The following is an 18,732-nucleotide window of genomic DNA, read 5'->3' as shown; positions in this document are numbered from 1 at the left end:
CTGCTTTGCATGCTGTTGCCAGTCTCTCTGCAAAGACGAAAAGCAGCATTCATACTGGCAGGATTTGAACACGACAGTATTGGCATTCAACTCATACATGCTGCAGGGAGAAGAAATAAAATTATTTTCCTTTCTAGCTAAGTTGTATGTGCTGTTATGCCATCTCTTCCACTTTCTCATCTGATAATTTCATGAATGAATTCTAAAGCTCCCAATTATGCCTTCCCTTCTATTATGAGTCTGCTTTTCCTGACTGTTAATTTTCTTCCAGCTAAAATTGAGAGAAAAAGGGGGAAAAAAATTAGGCCAGACCTACAACACAGACAAAAGCAGAATACTTGGTGACTCAAACATATAACTGAAATCTCAGAACATTTTCTCAGTTTGCTCTGGACAACAAAAATCCATGAAGTTGATAAAGGACATTAAGCAGGGATGTTTACAGGAATACTCCCCAGAAGATGGTACTAGCCTGGGAAAAGAAGGTTAGATTAACAAACACATCTCTATTTTGTACAGGAAATGTTGCTAGAGCATTTACAGAAGAACAAACGTAACGCATTGGATTTAATACAAAATTTTGATTAGCATCGTATCTTACAAGAAAAACATCAGACAAAACATTTAAACATTAAGTATTAACAACTAAATAAATTGCAAATGATGCATACTCCCAAAGTTTAAAGAAATTCTTATAGCTTTATTCTGGTTTTTGTACTTTTACCAGAAACTACTTCCATGGGGACAAAGCGCAGTTGGTGGCTAGTGAGCGACAAGTAATAGTGAATCTACTACTTTCTTATTTAAGCCCATTCTATTTACAAATCCTCTGTGTGTCACAAAGATGGGGACTGTGCATTCCCACATAGAGTCCCCAAATCTTGCTCCTCTCAGAATTGCAGGACCAGCCCTTTTCTGCTACCTGGTGGTATGTGCACTTACAGAAGAAAGGCATAATTTGCCTAAAACTGAAAGAGAGGCCCAGACATTTAATTTCTCTTTCATGGGAATCCACTGCTCCATCAGGCTTGGATATCTCTAGTTTTCCTGCCATTTTTTTTGTTAACCTCTCCAAGACAAACATTCCTGTAGCATTCCCTTCCTTCTCCTCCAACAGCCAGCTTTTCTGTGTTTTGTACAGACTGGTTTATGGAGCTATGTGAATGTGTTTACCCATCTTTGTGCCCTTAGATTCAGAGAGGTAGTTCTGTTTTACTTCTTTGCAAGCAGACATTCTTCCGATTTTTCTCCTACTCACTGCAGCTGACACCTTCTGATAAAGAGGGGGTCTATTCAGGATGGTTGTCCAGGTAGCATCACTGAATACTTTAATACAGCAATATGGATACAGGCTCCATATCAAGGGGGGAAAAAAAAAAAGAAAAAAAGAAAAGAAATTCCCCTATTGCAAATCTAAAGAGCCTACAACTCCTGTGCTTGGCTCTCTGTGATACTAGATCACCCTTGCTGGCTGCACGAGGTGGAAAGGAGGTTGTTTCTCAGTTGCTTTATGCCAGCTTTGAGCTCTGGTCCTACTTTCCTGTTTACAGAGGACAGCTTACCAAAGATGGGAAAACTGGACATATGTATGTGAAGCTTCCTCTTAAACTCCAAGACAGCTGTTAGGGTACCAAGAACCACTTTAATTGTGCTTTTCTTTGTTGCAAGTACTTGTTGTTTACTATTCCCTGCCTCCTCCAAACTCACGTCTCTGGCTCTTCATTTCCAACTGCTCTCTCTCTCAGCCTTCAAACAAAGCAGTATTTCAGTATCTTTTAGAATTCTCAAATTTCCTGTGCAATGATGTGCTTTCTTTTAGCTGTTCTTACATAGATTTTGATACCCACACTTGTATGTACTTCCATTTCACAGCTGAATCACACTCAGTAATAATCTAGAAATAAAGGTACTTATTGCCCTCAATATTTGGACAAATATGGTAGTTTTCAGCACAGACAAAATCACTGATCGTGATTCCAGACAAGGAACAATCAAGTTTTCTTCTGCTCTACAGATCTCAAGATGACAATTTCATTTGCCAACTGCCCCAAATTAATTAGAGACAACCTCTAACTTCTGTTCATTTCACAGGAGAACAATTAACCTGGTGTTTAAGGCATTTGCTTTGTCTTGTTGGAAAAATGCTTATCTTGCTGTGCTCATTCAGATCTAGTAAAGAGTTTTACAGTGGAATTATAACTCAATCCAACTTCAGCTAATCAATTCCACTGAACTTTCTGAAGCAATATTTGTCTTTGATGAACATACAAAACAGCAACTTTAACTCCACTATAAAAATTAGCTTTGGGAAACACTCTTCATTGACAAAGGACCAGTGATACAGCCCAAGAATAAAATGTCATCAAGCATTAAAATCTCGCTGATCACTGAATCATAAAACGACTTAGGTTGGAAAGGACCTTAAAGATCATCTAATTCCAACCTCCCCATAATTGGGGATCTCCCAACCCTGTAGCAGAGATCTATCACCCTAGTTTATTTTAGCATCTCCTTCCCTCAATATCCACCAGCACATTGTAAAGATTATTTATATAGCTACTCTGTGTCATTTACCATTTGTGTATTTCTGATGGAAGAAGAGGCTGCTGAGCTAAGTGATAAAGTAGTATTTGCTAAGTTGCATAAAGCAAACCTTTCCCAGAATCACCTCTCCTCTCCTCATCTGTATGCTGAAACAGTGGTTAAGAATTCTATAATTTGCTCTACCAGAATTTACATCTATTGACAAAAAGTGACAGAATCAACCACTTCTAATATTCAATGACCCGAACAAAGGCCTAAACAGAGAAATGAAAGATTGGAACTTGAAACAAATGAGTATGTTCCACAACATCACATATATGAAGTAAGAGCAAGAATTAGGCCAACTGATAAGTGAATGACTAGAAATGGGAACAAGAATTCTTCAATTGGACAGCATAAGACAATTCCTCCCACAGATGATGTACTCTGTTTGGTGTACCAACAAGCTGGTATTGACAATCAAGACTGAATGGAAGTTCTGTCATTCACTCTAGCCTGATGTATTGCTCCATGGGCCTCAAGTGGTAATGCTTCTTGAACATGGCCCGATTGTTTTCTTTCTCTGACCTATGAGACCTTCTATTAAGTGGACCTACCAGAATAACCAGAGTACCTAGTCTGTGCTGGAAAAAATAGCTTAAAAAGAGCAACAGAAGGTTATTTTAGAAAAAATTCCTGAAGCTGAAAGTTTTCATTAAAGCTGTTGGCTTGTTCATTTCCTCTTGAGGAAGACTTCTGCAGTCCACTACTTTTTAATCAGGCAGTTTTACAGTAGTTCTTCCATCAGTTAAAGCTACTCTGAGCCTAAACCCTTGTTTTGTGATTATGAACTATTTATTCCAGCAAAATGTCATACTTCCTTTGGCCCATGCTACAGAAAATAAGAGGGAAAAAGAGCTTCAGTTCATAGATGCGGTCCAAGTTTTAAAAGCATGTTCATAGAAAATTCAGTAGAAGTTTGACTCCTTAGGTCATATTGCATAGATGGAGAAGGGAAATAGACTAAGAAGAAATATATCAGTCTCCTTCTCCATAAATAGATCAAATCTTTTGTATTCTGGGAATACAAGTTATCTAACTCAATCTTTGAAGATAAATTTGTTGAGTCAAAAAGGTTTACTAGCACTGTGTGGAAAGAGAGCATCTCTTATGAGATTCGTCCGCCAGTAACCTAGTATAGTCCATCTTGGAGTACTACAAAAACTGCATGCTTTTTTCATCCAGTAATGCATTCAGTATGCACAGCTGTAGACTTCTTCTGTTCTTCAGCAATAAATATATATCCTAACTGCTCATTTCTCTCTCCTATACTCACTCGTTAATGTTTCCCACAACTGGTGGAGGATTTTTCATTTATTGGCAGCTTCTCATTCTCAGTATTTTTCCTAAGTTTGATGGAGCACTAGATTTCCAAGAAAGAGAAAAATAAAATTATTTCCTTACCTGAATTTTGTCTTCTCTGAACAAGGATCTGCTGCTCTGTCAGGACCCACCCTGTGCTGGTTGCATTCAGCAACTCTTTTTGTATTCTGGCTTCACGGGGTTGGTCATTGCCTTTCTCATCAGAGGTTTTCTGGTTGGAGAGAGAAAGAATTGCAAATGTACTCTGCCTAGTACACATTTTTTTCTTGAGCCTGTATTCCAGCAGGGTGACTCTTAGTTTAAATCTCTTTATTTTTTCCTGGCAATTTCAAGGCTTTGCACTTCTGTCAGTAGTGCCTGAAGGCCTACTGTGGTATTGTGGAGTCTGTGGTTCCTACCTGCTCACAAAGCCAAGGGCTGCAAAACAGGCCTCCCAGCCTTGGTGAAGATGGGGAAAACCAGCAGTTTTCCAAGTCTGTTAGAGCAGGGGATTTCCATTCAGAGAAGACAAAACTAATGAAGGAAAATAATTTTCAACTACTGGTTATTGTAATTTGTCCACAGCAGTTTCAGTATCATGTAGGGTTTTTATGCCTTGCCTCAGAGTCCCTAGAAAAATTCTTCCTGTCTAAGGGGTTTTCTGTAGCTCTCAGCACTGTTAATATGTACTATTCTGAGAGTTTGAGAGAGAGATGTGTGATGAATTCTGGTATTAACAGGAAAGGTTCTATGTTAAAGAAGATTACCGATATGGCTGATTAGTTTCAAGACTGTAACTCAGCTGCTTAAGAGGATCTGAATGTGCTTGCTGTCAGAGAAAAGGAAAAGCAGAAAAGTATTTTTATTCAAAAGACCACCATGCTTGTCCACTCTAGAAATAAGCCTTTGAGGGAAACAACAACAACAAAAATCAGTATTTGAGAGACTGGTAGGGGTTGAAGGAACTAAATCTGCTGTACCAAGCCTGAAAAATAAAAGCAGAACGTACAGATATGCTACCTTTTTACAATATTCACTACTTCCTGGAAAAGAGTTCTTTCATCAGTAGCGTAACTGACTTCTAGTCCTGTAACTCCAGATCTTGTGAGCAAGGGTGCTTGGTCTCTGCTCCCTAGAAAATAAGTAAAACAAATCATTACATTTTAGAAGGAATTCCATGACTTCAGTCAACAATATTGCTATAGAATAAAACATTTAAAAATGATAAAATAAGGAACACATCTATTTTAATCTTTAACATTAATTATTAACACAATTAATTCCAGAAACTTATTCTGTTCGTCTTGGGTGGAAACGTTTGTTCTTTTTACTTTGTAAAATTACACTACAGTGGTAATCTCACACAAATTCTCACATATAAATGAATTTAATTCAAAAGATGTGTCACCATTTTAAATGTACAAGAGTCCAGATATCAGAGAATTATTTTTGAATAAGAAATATTAAAGGACTATATGACAGCTCAGACAATGTTTTCATGCAAAATATGTATTTTAATTGCTAGCTTAGAGTAGTTCTTTGTAAAATGCTTTGAGGAATGGAAATGCTACATAACAGTATAGTTTTGTTTTTCAGTACACTTCCTAAAAACACTGTGAAGTCACCAGTAGAAATGGAAAACCATCAGCAAGTGTGCTCACAGTCTCACAGTGCAAATTAAGAGTGCCTACACTCGTAATGTGTGTGTAACAGCTAAATTCATGTTCATGTAGGAACTGAGCATTTGCCTTTCTGAATACAAAAAAAAAAAGTGAATAATAATACACAACACATACTCTGTCTCTTCATTTTCTCTGTACAACAGATTGTAATATCTCTGATTAAGGTAACAATCTGCAGTTTTTAAAAGGCATTCAGCTTTGACACATTCTTAAGATCCTGATAATTAAAAAAAACCACCACATGCTTTCAGAAATAAATGTTAAAATGAGTACTGTTACTTGCAAAGCAATAATAATACAAAAAGGGAAAAAAAAAGGTGTATCTTAATGTCAAGTCACTCCACATGGAATTCAAAAAGTTCTAACCAAGAAAATACTGACAGCCCACATCAATGAAAGCAAGAAATGTCACATGAACATTTAAACATCATTTCATTTCACTAATAAAAACAAATCAGAACCTTTTTTTCAGAATATTATTGGAACTCTTTACAGAAAGCTTTTTCTTGTTAATTTATCAGACTGGCACGCAACCTAGGGAGCCACAGAATTCTACACTGTGACAAATCTCACTTAGTAAGTTAATGGAAATAATTTTCCTAAAGATAGTAACAAGCATATAATAGCAGAATAAACTTCGCTAAGAATAGTAAGGACTTAGTGCAACATGATAAAATATCCACGATACTTTGAAAAATAAACTGGTAAAAGAAGGAGCTGTTGCCTTAATGCTAAATTTATTTTTGGAAAGTTTTTGTCCAGACTTTTTAATTTTAGACAGTATTTTGTGGTTTAATACTTATTACAATGCCAAAGAAACCCTAAAGGAAAGAGGACAATTTTTTTTTTCTAGCCTAAACCAGTGGTACTCAACCTTTAACAGCTGGAGAGCCACTTCTTTATTAAATGGAGTTGTAGAGCACCATAAAAATCAAGTATCAACAGTGTGATTTTTGTTTTCCATCATGACACTTCAATGTGTGATGATGCTGCCTCATCATCATCACATATTGATACATCACGACATAACACATCAGCATCCTCTCTCCCAGCAGCATTTTGTCTTCAACCCCTTCTGGCTGCTAGGAAGAAGTGAGGTGGAGGGGTGGAAGGGGCAAAAGGGCAAGTTTTTCCCCATTCTGCCCCACGGCTGCTGGGTGGGAGGTGATCTCTACTCTTACCTGTGGGGGGATCCCAGCAGCTCCTTTTCTTTCCCCCTATGGGAGGGGGAACTTCAGCGACTCCCACACTGCTGGTCCATTTGCTCAGTGCTCCCCGCGCTGCCTGATAGAGTGGAGCGCCGATCAGATGCCTACATTGCGAGAGCCGCCTGTAGGGCCATGAAGAGCCACATCCGGCTCTAGAGCCACAGGTTGAGTATCACTGGTCTAAACAAAGCCAAAAAGGTACAATAGAATAAGGGCCCCTGTTTAGATCCTAAAAGGATCAGATAAAACCACAAAAATAACCCTTAAGTAAAATATAAAACATACTGTCTTGCTTTTAACATTTTCTATTTGTAGCTATCCAGCAATTTGAGTAGGAAACTAAAGGCAGGTTTTCCTCTTTATATTTTCAGAACACTGCAGGAGCTTGTCCACAAGTATGCAAGCACAGGTATTTTGCACATGTGTATATTATTTGTGGTTTACAGCCCATGCAATAGTTCTTTAGAAGATATAAGCAGGAAAACTCTATGTTTAATATGGCCATTCATCCAACAGTCAACAAGACAAAATTAAATGAGCTAAATAGTAATATAGATACTCGATTATATTTTGCTTGCTACTGTTTGATTATTATGAAACAAGTATTTTTGTAAAGTATGCTAAGAAAAAAAGAAATAGGAACCTTGGCTTGAGAGTGTCCTGTCTCTATCAATCACAATAGCACCAGTGATTTCTTTTTTATCAGTATTTGGCAGTGCTGTGTCTGATGAGATGCAATAGAATAAAGCACAGATCGGATCAAACTCCGGGTCTGGTTCCAAATCTCGTCTGGTTCGAGCATGTAACTCCATACTGATGAGGGTAAGGTGTTGGACCTACCAACAAATAAATACAATAAATTAGTATGCTTTGGAGCTTTCTTCAAAAAAAAATATTAAGAGGAGATTATTAATGCAAATTAACTAATGACAGGCTTTCATGTGGTCATTCTATATTGTAACTGAGAGATCACACTTGAAAATTTATAGAAGTGATTAAACACGCACCTCTGGACCTCACCTTTTTGTAAAAAGCACCATATTACAAATAAAGTTACCATTTAATGCATTTTTACACTCAATTATTAATTCAGTATTCGTTTCTGAGTACTGCCTTCTTGTATCCAAAGCAAATACAAATAAGCAGCAATGCTCAATAACAATTATTATTATTCAGTTATCAAAGTCATCAGGAACAATGCATCACTGTTATTCTTTATTTTCCTTTCCCTCTCTCACCCCGAACTTGCAAACAGGCATGAAGACTAAATCACTTACAGGAAGACATGGAGAGTACCTCTTTTTCCCTTAACTTGCATAAATGAACTTCCACATCATGTTGCTATACCATTTTGCAGAATAGTTTGCATTAAGAAAATGCTAATTCCTGTTTATCATACACTTTTTAATTTATACAGTATTTAATACTGCTTCAACACTATTTTGTTTCTGTGTTGTCTAGCATAATATAGTTGATAAACTAATGAGTGAGTTGGAAGGATTACAAGAGAAAAATTACAAATACATCTGAGTAAGCAAGCTGCCTGGGGGACAGTCTGATTTGCTATGGGTTTGCGTCCTAGATCACTAGAGCCATCACTGAAATAGAGTTGCTCTATCAAGCTACATCTCTATTTCCGGCAATATCATTACTTTCTTGTGGCTGCTCCTATGTTAGCTACTCAGCACATAAAACTATCTCCCAACTCCAAGCCATGGGCACAGGGACTGTCTGTGAGTCAGCTGGCCAGTCAGCTGCCAAACGCAGCAGTACAGTATTCGCATTACAGCCCTTTCTCCAGCATTAATTTTGATCTTTCTCCTCAGACCAAGCACTGACCAACATGTTTCATGTAGAAACACTCTTTGAGGTATCTAGCACTCGGTTAAATGCAGCAGCAATGGCCAACAGATTCAGAAGTTACCATGTGGAGAGAGATACAGGGAGGAACTGCTGACTGAATGAGGTCAGAAGACTTGTTATGGAAATGATCTGTGGAAGTTATGACCAACTATTTTTTCCAGTAATATCTTTATAGAAAACCCTAATATTTCCTCCTCCCCATCTTTCCCTTAGTGTTTGTTTAAAGGAAGGTTTACCATCTACTCAACAAAATATTCTGAAATTCAGTCCAATACTATTAAATAAAAGCATGTGGAGAACAAGTTGAAACTAGTACAGCAATTACTTAAAGCTGCAGACATCACACATTGACTTTTAAGACAGGAGGAAAGGATTTTTAAATACTGCCATTATAAAACTAGTCTGAACTATCGTTTTATAAAATAACATATAATGTAAGTTACCTCATGTAGAGATTTTGCTTCTTGCAGGTTTTGCACACTGACTTTAAAACCGTAAGTGTTATTTAAAGATGGTCCTTCGATCTCAGAAGATTCTCTCTTTGGAGAACCAAGGGCAGCAAACTGATTCTATTGAACAACAAAAAAAAACAACACACACACACACACATATTGAAAAAATTACAGGTTGCTAAATTAATACACAGTAGTGTAAAAATTAAATACAAGTTTACCAATTAAAATGAAAATGCTACACTACAATTACTAAAAGAAAGCTTTCACTATTCCTATCATTTTGCAGCAGGGAAACAAAAGTTGTACCTTTCTCCTTTTTAGGAATAATGTTAATGAAACATCATAGTAAAGCCAAAGGCAGTTTAAAATACCTGGTTTTGTTTGTTTGTTTTGTTTTTTAAATAAGTTGATGTCAGTTTTCTTAGAAGCTTGCGGACATCAGAACCATCAAGTCTCTATTTGCTCTTGAACAAAATTCATATTAAAATTACACTGTTTTGGTCACCACTTTATAATGGCACTGAATTAAGGGTACATTTACGCACTCGAACTGGATGAATGTAAGTATATTAAGAACAGAAAAGACTGTCAAGTCAGATCCATGATGCACCTAACCAACTGTTCTGTTTCCAGTAAGGGGAGCAGAAATACTCTTTAAGGAAAACATGCCAGTCTGATCATTTCACACGATCCGTTCCCTTTCTACTCTGTCAGCATGCCAGTGCCATTCACTGCCTTTTATGTTTTCAGAAAATGCTTAAAACATTGTCTGAAAGCTAATGTAAACACACAGAGATATAAATATATACGTGTGTGTGTGTGTGTGTGTATTAAGGGGAAATCAAAACAGAACTTAAAAAGTATGCTGTGAACAAAACGGCGACACGAACTCCTTAGATGGTGTCTCTTATTGTTCCATTAGTGTTTCACTACCCCAAAACATAGAACATACTCTCAAAATCCAACTTGTTTTTTGCTGCAAATAAAGCTTATTTCTTCTTGCATACTGACTGTACCGCAATTGCACCTTCCCATCTTAAATATCCTTATATCTTTTCAAGATCTTAATAACAACAAAAAACACACAAAAGAAAATCATCCTAAAAATTCTACAAAGTTCAAAAAAATGTATTAAGGATATCTGGTTAACTTATGAGAAAGATTATTTTAGTTAGCAAGAGAATGGCAATGTAAGTGTAGCATAATAAAAATACATCTGTGCATAAAGTCTTTATTTACCTTCATTTGTGAGGTTAGAAGTACTCTTCGAAGACCATCAGTATTATTTCCTCTCTTACGACACAGTTTCTGGGTTTTTGGTTCTGTAAACAAAGAGGAGTGAAAAACTGTTTAGCTTCAATAACATTGTCTAGACATTGAAGAACGTGCTGGAAACAACCAGAGGCATTTGGTTAACATTATAAAGATATATTTAATATATAAACAAATACAACATTATTCTCTCTCCAATCCAAAGCACAACTATTATGATTTGGTATTTACGGACATTTAAGAATGCACAGTACACAGCCAATAATTTACCACTCTTTATCTCGAGCATCAGAATGTTATTTACACTCCACATTTAAATGATGTTTGCAATATAACTTATTAAAAGCAATGTAACAAACAAAATTTTCAAATTCTCCAAGTTAAGCTATACATTTTAATACGATTTTTAACTTGCATTTTGGAGTTCAGACACTAAACAACATCAAGAAGCACAAGCGTGTTCTGCTACTAGACTTTTGTCATAATTAAACAGCTATTTTAACAACAACGTGCAGGCCTTTTCCTTTCCCAAATTAATTTTAATAGCTTTTTGTAAAGATCTAGGTTATTTTCTCAACATGTTAAAAGAAAAATATCATATTCAGGAAAACATTCTGAGTATCATTAAGATCAGATAATGAATTTACCTGTTGATAAAGGAGTAAACCCCAAAACTTCAGGTATTCCGTCACTATTTTTTCTTTGTATGATGGGTGTACTATGTAAGCGAATGGATTCAGAATTTCCAGGATCTTCGCTATGTGTCAATGGAGACGTGTCAAAAGTCATCTTAATATCCTCTTGGGTGGACGGAGAATTTTGTGCACTTCCAACAAGTGCTACATCATTTTCTTCCACAGAAGACAAAATAACATCCTGACTTTTCCACTCTGCCTCTTCTGCGTTGGACTGTTTGGGATCTGGAGATGCTACTTGTTGCCAAGGTGGAAGCACTGGAGAATCTGGTGAACTATAATTGACATAATAATCTTCCTCCTCCTCCTCCTTATCCCGTTCTAGTGTTGAAGGAGTAAGCATCTTGCTTTCAGATGGAGTTTTATTGGAGTCTATGTCACTTTTAATATTTATATAATTTCCTATAGTACTTACAGACTTATCACACATTTCCTTGGTTTGTAATTTTGTAGGATCTGCCACAGAAACAGGAGAATCCTTTGTAGGCACAACAGGTCTTTCATCTTCCAGGCTTGACAAATTTAAATCTTTAGCTGCTTTTACTACTTCTTTAGGTTTCTCTCCAGACAATACCATGGAGCTGAAATTCTCGCCTGCCTTTTCCAGCTCAGCAGGATGATTCTTAGGCAATTTCTTGAAATGTTCATACTCTTCTTTGGCATGAAGCCATATCTGAACTTGTTGCTGGCTTGGAGCACACTTGCATGGCATTATAACTATTTTTTTGTCTTCACTAGTTTTATGGCTATTACTTTCTCTTTTATTAACAGTAGAGTGACCGTGACGAGGAGGTGACCCTGGTCTAGGACCTTCTGTCATTGCTGAAAATGCAGTCTTCCAGAGTCGTAGACCTTCTAATGAGAAGTCTCCCTCAAACTCAAGCAGGTCATTTGGAAGTCTAGTTTCTACCGTGAGAAGCCGTCCTCCAATCTCCCTGAAAAGAAAATAGTTTGAATTATTGCTTTGCTCTAAACTGAATTGCAGGCACTCCAAGATGATAGACAAGCAGAGTCCTGCTAACTAGTCTTTTCACAATGCAATTCCTGTGGGCAGCATCTCTCTTTTACAAATCAAGCAGGCAGACTTTCACTAACTACAATAATATCAAACGTTAAAAAAAGAAAGTGTCATGAATGAAAATGGGTATTTGCAGGAGAAGTACAATCATTTTCAGCTTCAAATATAGATATATATCAGATGGAATCTTTCATGCATCTGTGCCACGTAACAGCATAAAATTGTTTACAGGAATAAATTAAATTTAATGTAATCGCAAGCATATGTAGACAGAAATGCCTTTAACACAGTACCTTGGCTTTTCTGGAGCATCGGAAGGATTACTGCAAAATGGTTCCTGATAAATTGTTTCTGAGAGATCATGATCCAGCAAAGTTGCCATGATTTCTTCACGGCTGGGTGGGGACATGAGCGGCTTAAGAATGTGAGCAGTACGAGGTGTAAAACTTCCATTCTTTGATTGTGAGGGAGAACTGGTAGATCTCGGTGAACTATCCGGAGTTGGAGTTAATGCCTCGTTGTTTCTCGAAACATACAATTCTAAATCCTCAGAGGCTGCATCTATAAGTTCACCATCAGGAGAAGACAATATGGATGCAAAGGAGGTATTAACTGAATCAAGTGGTTGACAGGGGTCAAAAGTGGTTTCTTTTCTAATGTGGCTCTGAATCCAGTCTGAGCTGGTTGGCTGAGGAAGGTTGAGAAATCTCTCCTTATTTACCGTACTTCTATTCAATTTGAACTTTTCATTTAAACAAACCTCTGTCTCTTGCGTACAAGAGGCATCGACAGAGTTAGATCTAGAAGCTGAAGGATGGACACTTTTCCTCCATTGGCTATGGCAGTGGTTCTCGTTACTATCCAGTGAGGTTTTCTCAAAAAGCTCAGGGCTCAGAGAACCAGATCTTATCCACTTACTTGTGCTTGACGAATGCTGTTTTTCTTCATCAGATTTTTGGTCATTATGATATAGAAAGTCATTTTCTGTTGGTTGTCCAGAACCAAGATCTTGAACTGCATCACTCAAAAATTTCTGGGGCAAATTTTGATCTGCTGGGACAAACTGGCTTGCAGAATAAAAACTGCAAAATCCCGTCTGCCCTATGGTATTAATATCAAAGTTGTAATTGTGGTCTGGAGACAAACTATCTTCTAGAGAGTAACAGCTTTCAAAACCAGGGTCTGAAAAAAAAACGGGGCTGTCGTCAGACACAGAATGATCGATGCGACTAGTGACCTGCTGGCTTAAGGACTCCATTTTGGAAAGCTTTGCTGATTTTTCTTTAGGTTTTGTATTCCTGGGAGCACGTGCTTTTCTAGGCGATGTGACTGTCCGTGACCTTTTGACTGCTTTATTTTGTTCCACGGGGCACGGCGTACTTCTGCTCAGCTGTGTTTTAACCGGTGATGGTTCCTGTGCAACATTTGCATTCTGAGCTTTCTGCTGCCTCTTCTGGAGTAACTCTTTCAGAACAGCTAGGCCGGACTGGCCTTCACTGAACACTGACGGGGCCACTATAGTCCTGTTTTTATACTGAGAGATGGGTTTTGGTTGCATGGTTGTTTCCGAAAGAGGTTTCTGTTTTACCGTTTCCGGTTTAAAATGGGACATGTCGAAAATAAACCCTCTCTGGTTTTGATCCCAATTTAACTGTTTCACTGGACTCTTCAAAGAGGTTACAAAACAGTTCTTAGGCAACTGAAGAGGCCCAGGGCTTTCCTCAGATGACTTAAGAATAGAAGAACAAGGATCAGAATGCTTGGAAGCCTCTGGTAAACAAAAAATCTGCTGTTGATTATTGTCTTTACAATGCAAATAGTTAGTGGCATGCAACTGATCCATCTTTGTTGTGTCCAAAGAGTCACGAGCTTCATTTAATTTTCCAGCTGATGGTAAATACCTATTTTGCAAGTTTTTTATCTCTTCTGCTTTTACAGAAGTTTTATCTTTAGAGATGTGCACATTCTGTGTTACCTGAGTTGAGTGATTAGATGGGTCAAATATGTTTTTAATGAGAGCAGGTTCCTTCATTCTAAATACAGCATTTTGAGTCCTAGGCCTTTGAGAGCTCATTTTTGGTACTTCCCTTCCAGGTGCCGGAGGAGTAGATGTGAGAGATGAATGAGGGTCTTCTCGAGGAGCAGGTAAACACTGTGCATCTCCAGGCTTATCAATTTCCATCAATGAATGAAAACAGCCTGACGAATTACCTTGTGCATCAGCTTCTGAAGGGAGCTGTGCTGATGGTAGATATCCTGCTGGATAGCCGGGCAGAGGACCATCCTTCCGATTATGAAGTGGCTGTGCACTGAAAGAAATCTCAGGCAGATCTGGACGTTTCAGCACAAACTTCACTTCTGTGGTAGAGTGAGTATTTCCTTTTTCATCTTTAAATACCATACGCTTTCTTGAGGACGCTTTTTCTGTTGTTTTCTGTCTTTGCTTTGTTCTAGGTTTCTTCTTTCCATCATCTGCTGTTTTATCAGCCTGATTCATCTTTTTCTTTTTCTTGGTTGACACAGCGGGGCTAGCAAATTTCTTTTTACATTTCTTAACCTGAGTTTTTGCTCTACTATTTTTTCCTACGCTAGAATTAACAGTCTTGCTGTTGTACATATTAGGGACTCTAGTATGTAAAGCTTCTCTATCCATGTTGGTCAGGATTTCTTCTGCTTTTGGATCAGTGGGAGACCAGCAGCGAGGTGGGGACGTGTTTACTGGGCTTGTGCTTCTCTCAGAAAGAAAACCTAATTTAGACATAACATCACTATAGTTATAGTCACAGTCTTCAGCTTCAGCATTATACGACGGTGAAGGAGGAGAAAGAATTGTATGAGTCCTTTTCCTGAAAGATAAAGTTCTTTTAATATTTTTACTACCTGTTTTTTGTGGTTTTCCAGCTTTTTTCTTGGTGGACTTATGTTTTGCTTTCCTTTTGTGACTTTTCTTTGGTGTTAGTGGATAAATAGGATATTTGGTTGCAGGAGAGTCAGGAACTTTTGGCCAAAAGTCTTTTAAAGGTGCAAGCTTTCTATATAAATTCATCTTTTCCTCTGTGAGTACTACTCTTTCCTCACTAGAATCTACTTTCGCTAGTTTAACAAGCATATTTTTTCTCCCTCTAAATCTATTGATGATAATATATTTAATAATAACAGGTGGCAATTTTTTAGAAAGTCTTCTACGTTTTCGAGACTTCTGAGACCCATCCAAACTTTCAACACTTTCTATTGGTTGAGGTAGATTAATTTTTGAGTTGTGTGCGACAAAGCTTGATTCACTGTCTTCAGTCTCATAATTTACCTTCCGTTTAGTTCGAAGTGTGTATTTATTCCCACATAATCCAAACGACTGCTCAGTTTCAAGAGATCCATCTCCAATCTGGCAGTCATTACAATTAGCAGTACTTGTAGGCATTTTGTTTTCAAAAGCCTCAAGGGGAACTTGGACTAAGTCACTAGGTAAAGCACTATCCTTATCAGGAATATTACTACAAGCATTACCTTGTGTATAGCAGCTTTCCTTCACTGATACAACATCATTTACAGTTGCAGGCTCCTGATGATTGATAAAACTATGTTTCTTTTTATTCAGCTTCAACCTGGACTGTTTGTTGCCTTGCTGTAATTTGTATGTTACAGGAGCTAACTTTTGTGGTCGGCTGAGACAATTAGAAAGAACAACACTAGGAAAGAACATATAATGTGCTGCTTGTTGGCTGAGGCTTGGCTTTTCTGCTTTATGCTCCTGAAATTCTTCATACCTAATTTTAAGCTTATTAAGGCCACCTTCATCAGTGTTATTTTCAAGTGAATGTACCACAGTTCGACTGCCTCCTGAACAAGACACCAATTCACAATTTTCCGTAACTGTTGCTGGAAAAAAACTATTTATACTTGTGCTGCTGGATTTTTCATTTACTTCAGAGGATATTTTACCTTTGGAGTGGCCAGAGTGGCTCAAATCAGAAAAGTTAAAAGAGTTTTTATTCAACATGCTGTCACCAATGTGGCGGCCCACATGCATAAAAGAGACATCCTTTTCAGCTTTTCTGATGCTAGTATACTTCCTGCTAGGTATTTGTCTGCTCACTGATGAAATATCATCTTCATACTCAAAAATATTATTTTCACATGAAGAAACAGGGAGAGTATCTTTCTTGTTACTCTCTTTATGTGAGTTTTCTGCATGGGTACTATTGCTGAATGATGTTGGGTACTTTGCTGTGTAAGTGCTTTCTTTTGTAAGAGAATGGACTGAAAGTTCAGATCTTGTTTCCGTGTTTGGTTGCGAGAGGTCTTCTACTAAATCTTCATTATTCAAAACGTGGTTAGAAAGGGCACTTGTGTGTTTACACTGAAAAGTAATTTTAGCAGAAGACGGGGGTTCTAGTGTAGCAGCATCTTTGTGAAAGATTGAGGTCTTTACAGACATTTTGCTTGTTGCAATGACGGAGGAGTGAGTTCGAGAACTTTCATTATTCAAAGGATTGTCTGAAATGGAAGACAAGCAATTTTACTCTAGTTTTCCTGTAAAAAGAAAAGAACACCTAAGGTATTAACCCTTTTAATGATATTTTCATGAAAGCCCTCCCCTACAAAAACAAACACACACCCCCACCAAAACCTCTTCTAACTTATATTCCATTTATGATCTACAGATCCCAAGTACATGAGTTGCTTTATCAAAATCACATCATTAGTACATTTCTGTCTCAGATATTCTGTCAGTTACTCATAAATGGTGGACATACATATATATTTCAAAGATTTCATACTGGCTTTCTAAAATCATTTTCCAAAAACCATATACAAAGAGATTGACTTTTAGAAAAGCTTGTATCCTGGTTTGTCCCTGAGAAGTATGCACATGTACAGGCTCTAAAAAACAAGGGAATGTACTTAGGTATTTTCTCCATATACAAAAGTAATTTCACAGAAAGCTGAAGCATGAGCTTATAACACAGCAAGGGCTTCGGATCAACCATCCTGTGTGCTTGCTGTAAGGTTGTTTGCTGCACTTTAAAGCAGAGCAATCCACCACCCATTCAGGCGTTTATGTGAAGAGCTTGCACTATTTAGTTAATTATAAATTCATATCCACACATTAACTTTGCCACACAGGTCTACAACCAGCATGTGCTGTGGTAACTGTCTGTGCAGACTCATGACATGAACTAGGACTACTTCTCCTCTCTTTCATTGTTACTTTCAGCACCTTTACTGCAGGGTAAGTATGTGTAGGAGATGGTAAGTAACAAATTAACATCTGCTTCGCAGGACATATGCTTGTTTATAACTATAGTCAACACCAAGTAACTACAAAGAGTTTATTCCACTGCAGAGGCAGATACCACAGGGCTCCTTGCACGTGGCAGTTTGTTCACGTGTCCACAACTCTAGCTGCAATGCTGAAGGAGAGCAGGAGTTAATGAAACATGCTGTATGTTTTGGAAGCATGAGCTGCAAACTGTCATACTAGATGGGAGGTCCTTTGAGTATTTGCCTTTTTTTTTTTTAGTCTAAACTAATTTGTGTATTATCTTAGATTCATAGTGCCTTCATCTTTGCAATTTATTTGTAGCAGGGTGAGAATAATAAACGGAAGTCTCAATCTGTTTCTAATAACACTTCCTAATGCATACACAGAGTCACTGAGCTGTGAAACACAGCTGGGAGATGCAGCCTGTGATTCTTGGGAGTGGGAGGAGGTATCCACACAAAGAATGAGGATGATCAATTGAAGACCAAGAAAATGGGAGTTCAGTGAAACGCCAAATAAACATTTGCAGGATACCTGATTATTCAGACACATATGAAAACTGCAAAACTACTATTAATCAACCAGATGTTATGGACACTGAGATTCATGTGTGGATAAACATTTTTAAAATTCAGATGAACTGCACTGAGATCTGTTTTGAGTATCCCCTGTTTTACAAAGTTTATATATAGTAGAAATTACTTTATATATGATTAAATGAGCAGTAATAAACGTATTTTAAGTGGACATTCTTTTCCTGCATATGAATATTCAAAATACTTAGACTATTCTACAATTCAGACAATGATTTAAGATACTATTCCTTTAGCCAGAAACATCCCTTTTACAGTAAGTTACAAAGTATAGCAAATAAGGAAATCACAATTGTGCATTTTGCAAAATCAATCATATGAGTAAGTACATCAAGTAATGTATTAATCCTACTATTATACCTTTTTATATTTTTTATATTATATATAAGCAAAGGAAAAAAGCCAGCTATGCTTTTAAACAGTGAACATGAAAGAATGGTTGAAGTTGCCTACGTACTAAGATCACATAGCTCACCTTCTGCAATACAGAATTGCTTATGGGTATATTAAAGTATATTTTGTGTATTGATATATGATGTTTATTAGTTTGTCAAATAGCTTCAAGAGACACTAATACATAACTTCTGTAACAGATTATATCCCTTCCCCCAAGAGCAAATGCATGTGCACCAACAAGATTTTTACACTAAACAGTTTTTACTATGGATTAAGGAAAGTTTCTACCAAAAGCCACAAATTAAATTAACCACAAATTTCAAATTTTAAAGACAATGAAATATGAGTAATACAACATCTCTGAAACAAAGAAAATCAATTACTGTTGATTATACCAAGAAC

General features: G+C 37.2%; 1 protein-coding gene across 1 annotated transcript in view; it reads right to left on the bottom strand.

Moving 5' to 3' along the window:
* The window catches only part of REV3L (REV3 like, DNA directed polymerase zeta catalytic subunit), a 115,310-nt gene that overhangs the window by 25,639 nt on the left and 70,939 nt on the right, over positions 1-18,732 (bottom strand). The window contains exons 13-18 of the mRNA XM_068677689.1: positions 12,372-16,572; positions 11,013-11,995; positions 10,333-10,415; positions 9,082-9,207; positions 7,419-7,611; positions 4,906-5,017 (exon numbers count right to left, since the gene is read on the bottom strand). Coding sequence (XP_068533790.1) covers positions 4,906-5,017; positions 7,419-7,611; positions 9,082-9,207; positions 10,333-10,415; positions 11,013-11,995; positions 12,372-16,572 — 5,698 coding nt within the window. The remainder of the gene's footprint in view (positions 1-4,905; positions 5,018-7,418; positions 7,612-9,081; positions 9,208-10,332; positions 10,416-11,012; positions 11,996-12,371; positions 16,573-18,732) is intronic.

Source organism: Anas acuta, chromosome 3 (genome assembly GCF_963932015.1).
Source record: "Anas acuta chromosome 3, bAnaAcu1.1, whole genome shotgun sequence".
NCBI lineage: Eukaryota > Metazoa > Chordata > Aves > Anseriformes > Anatidae > Anas > Anas acuta.
This window is presented reverse-complemented; position numbering and strand designations above follow the sequence as displayed.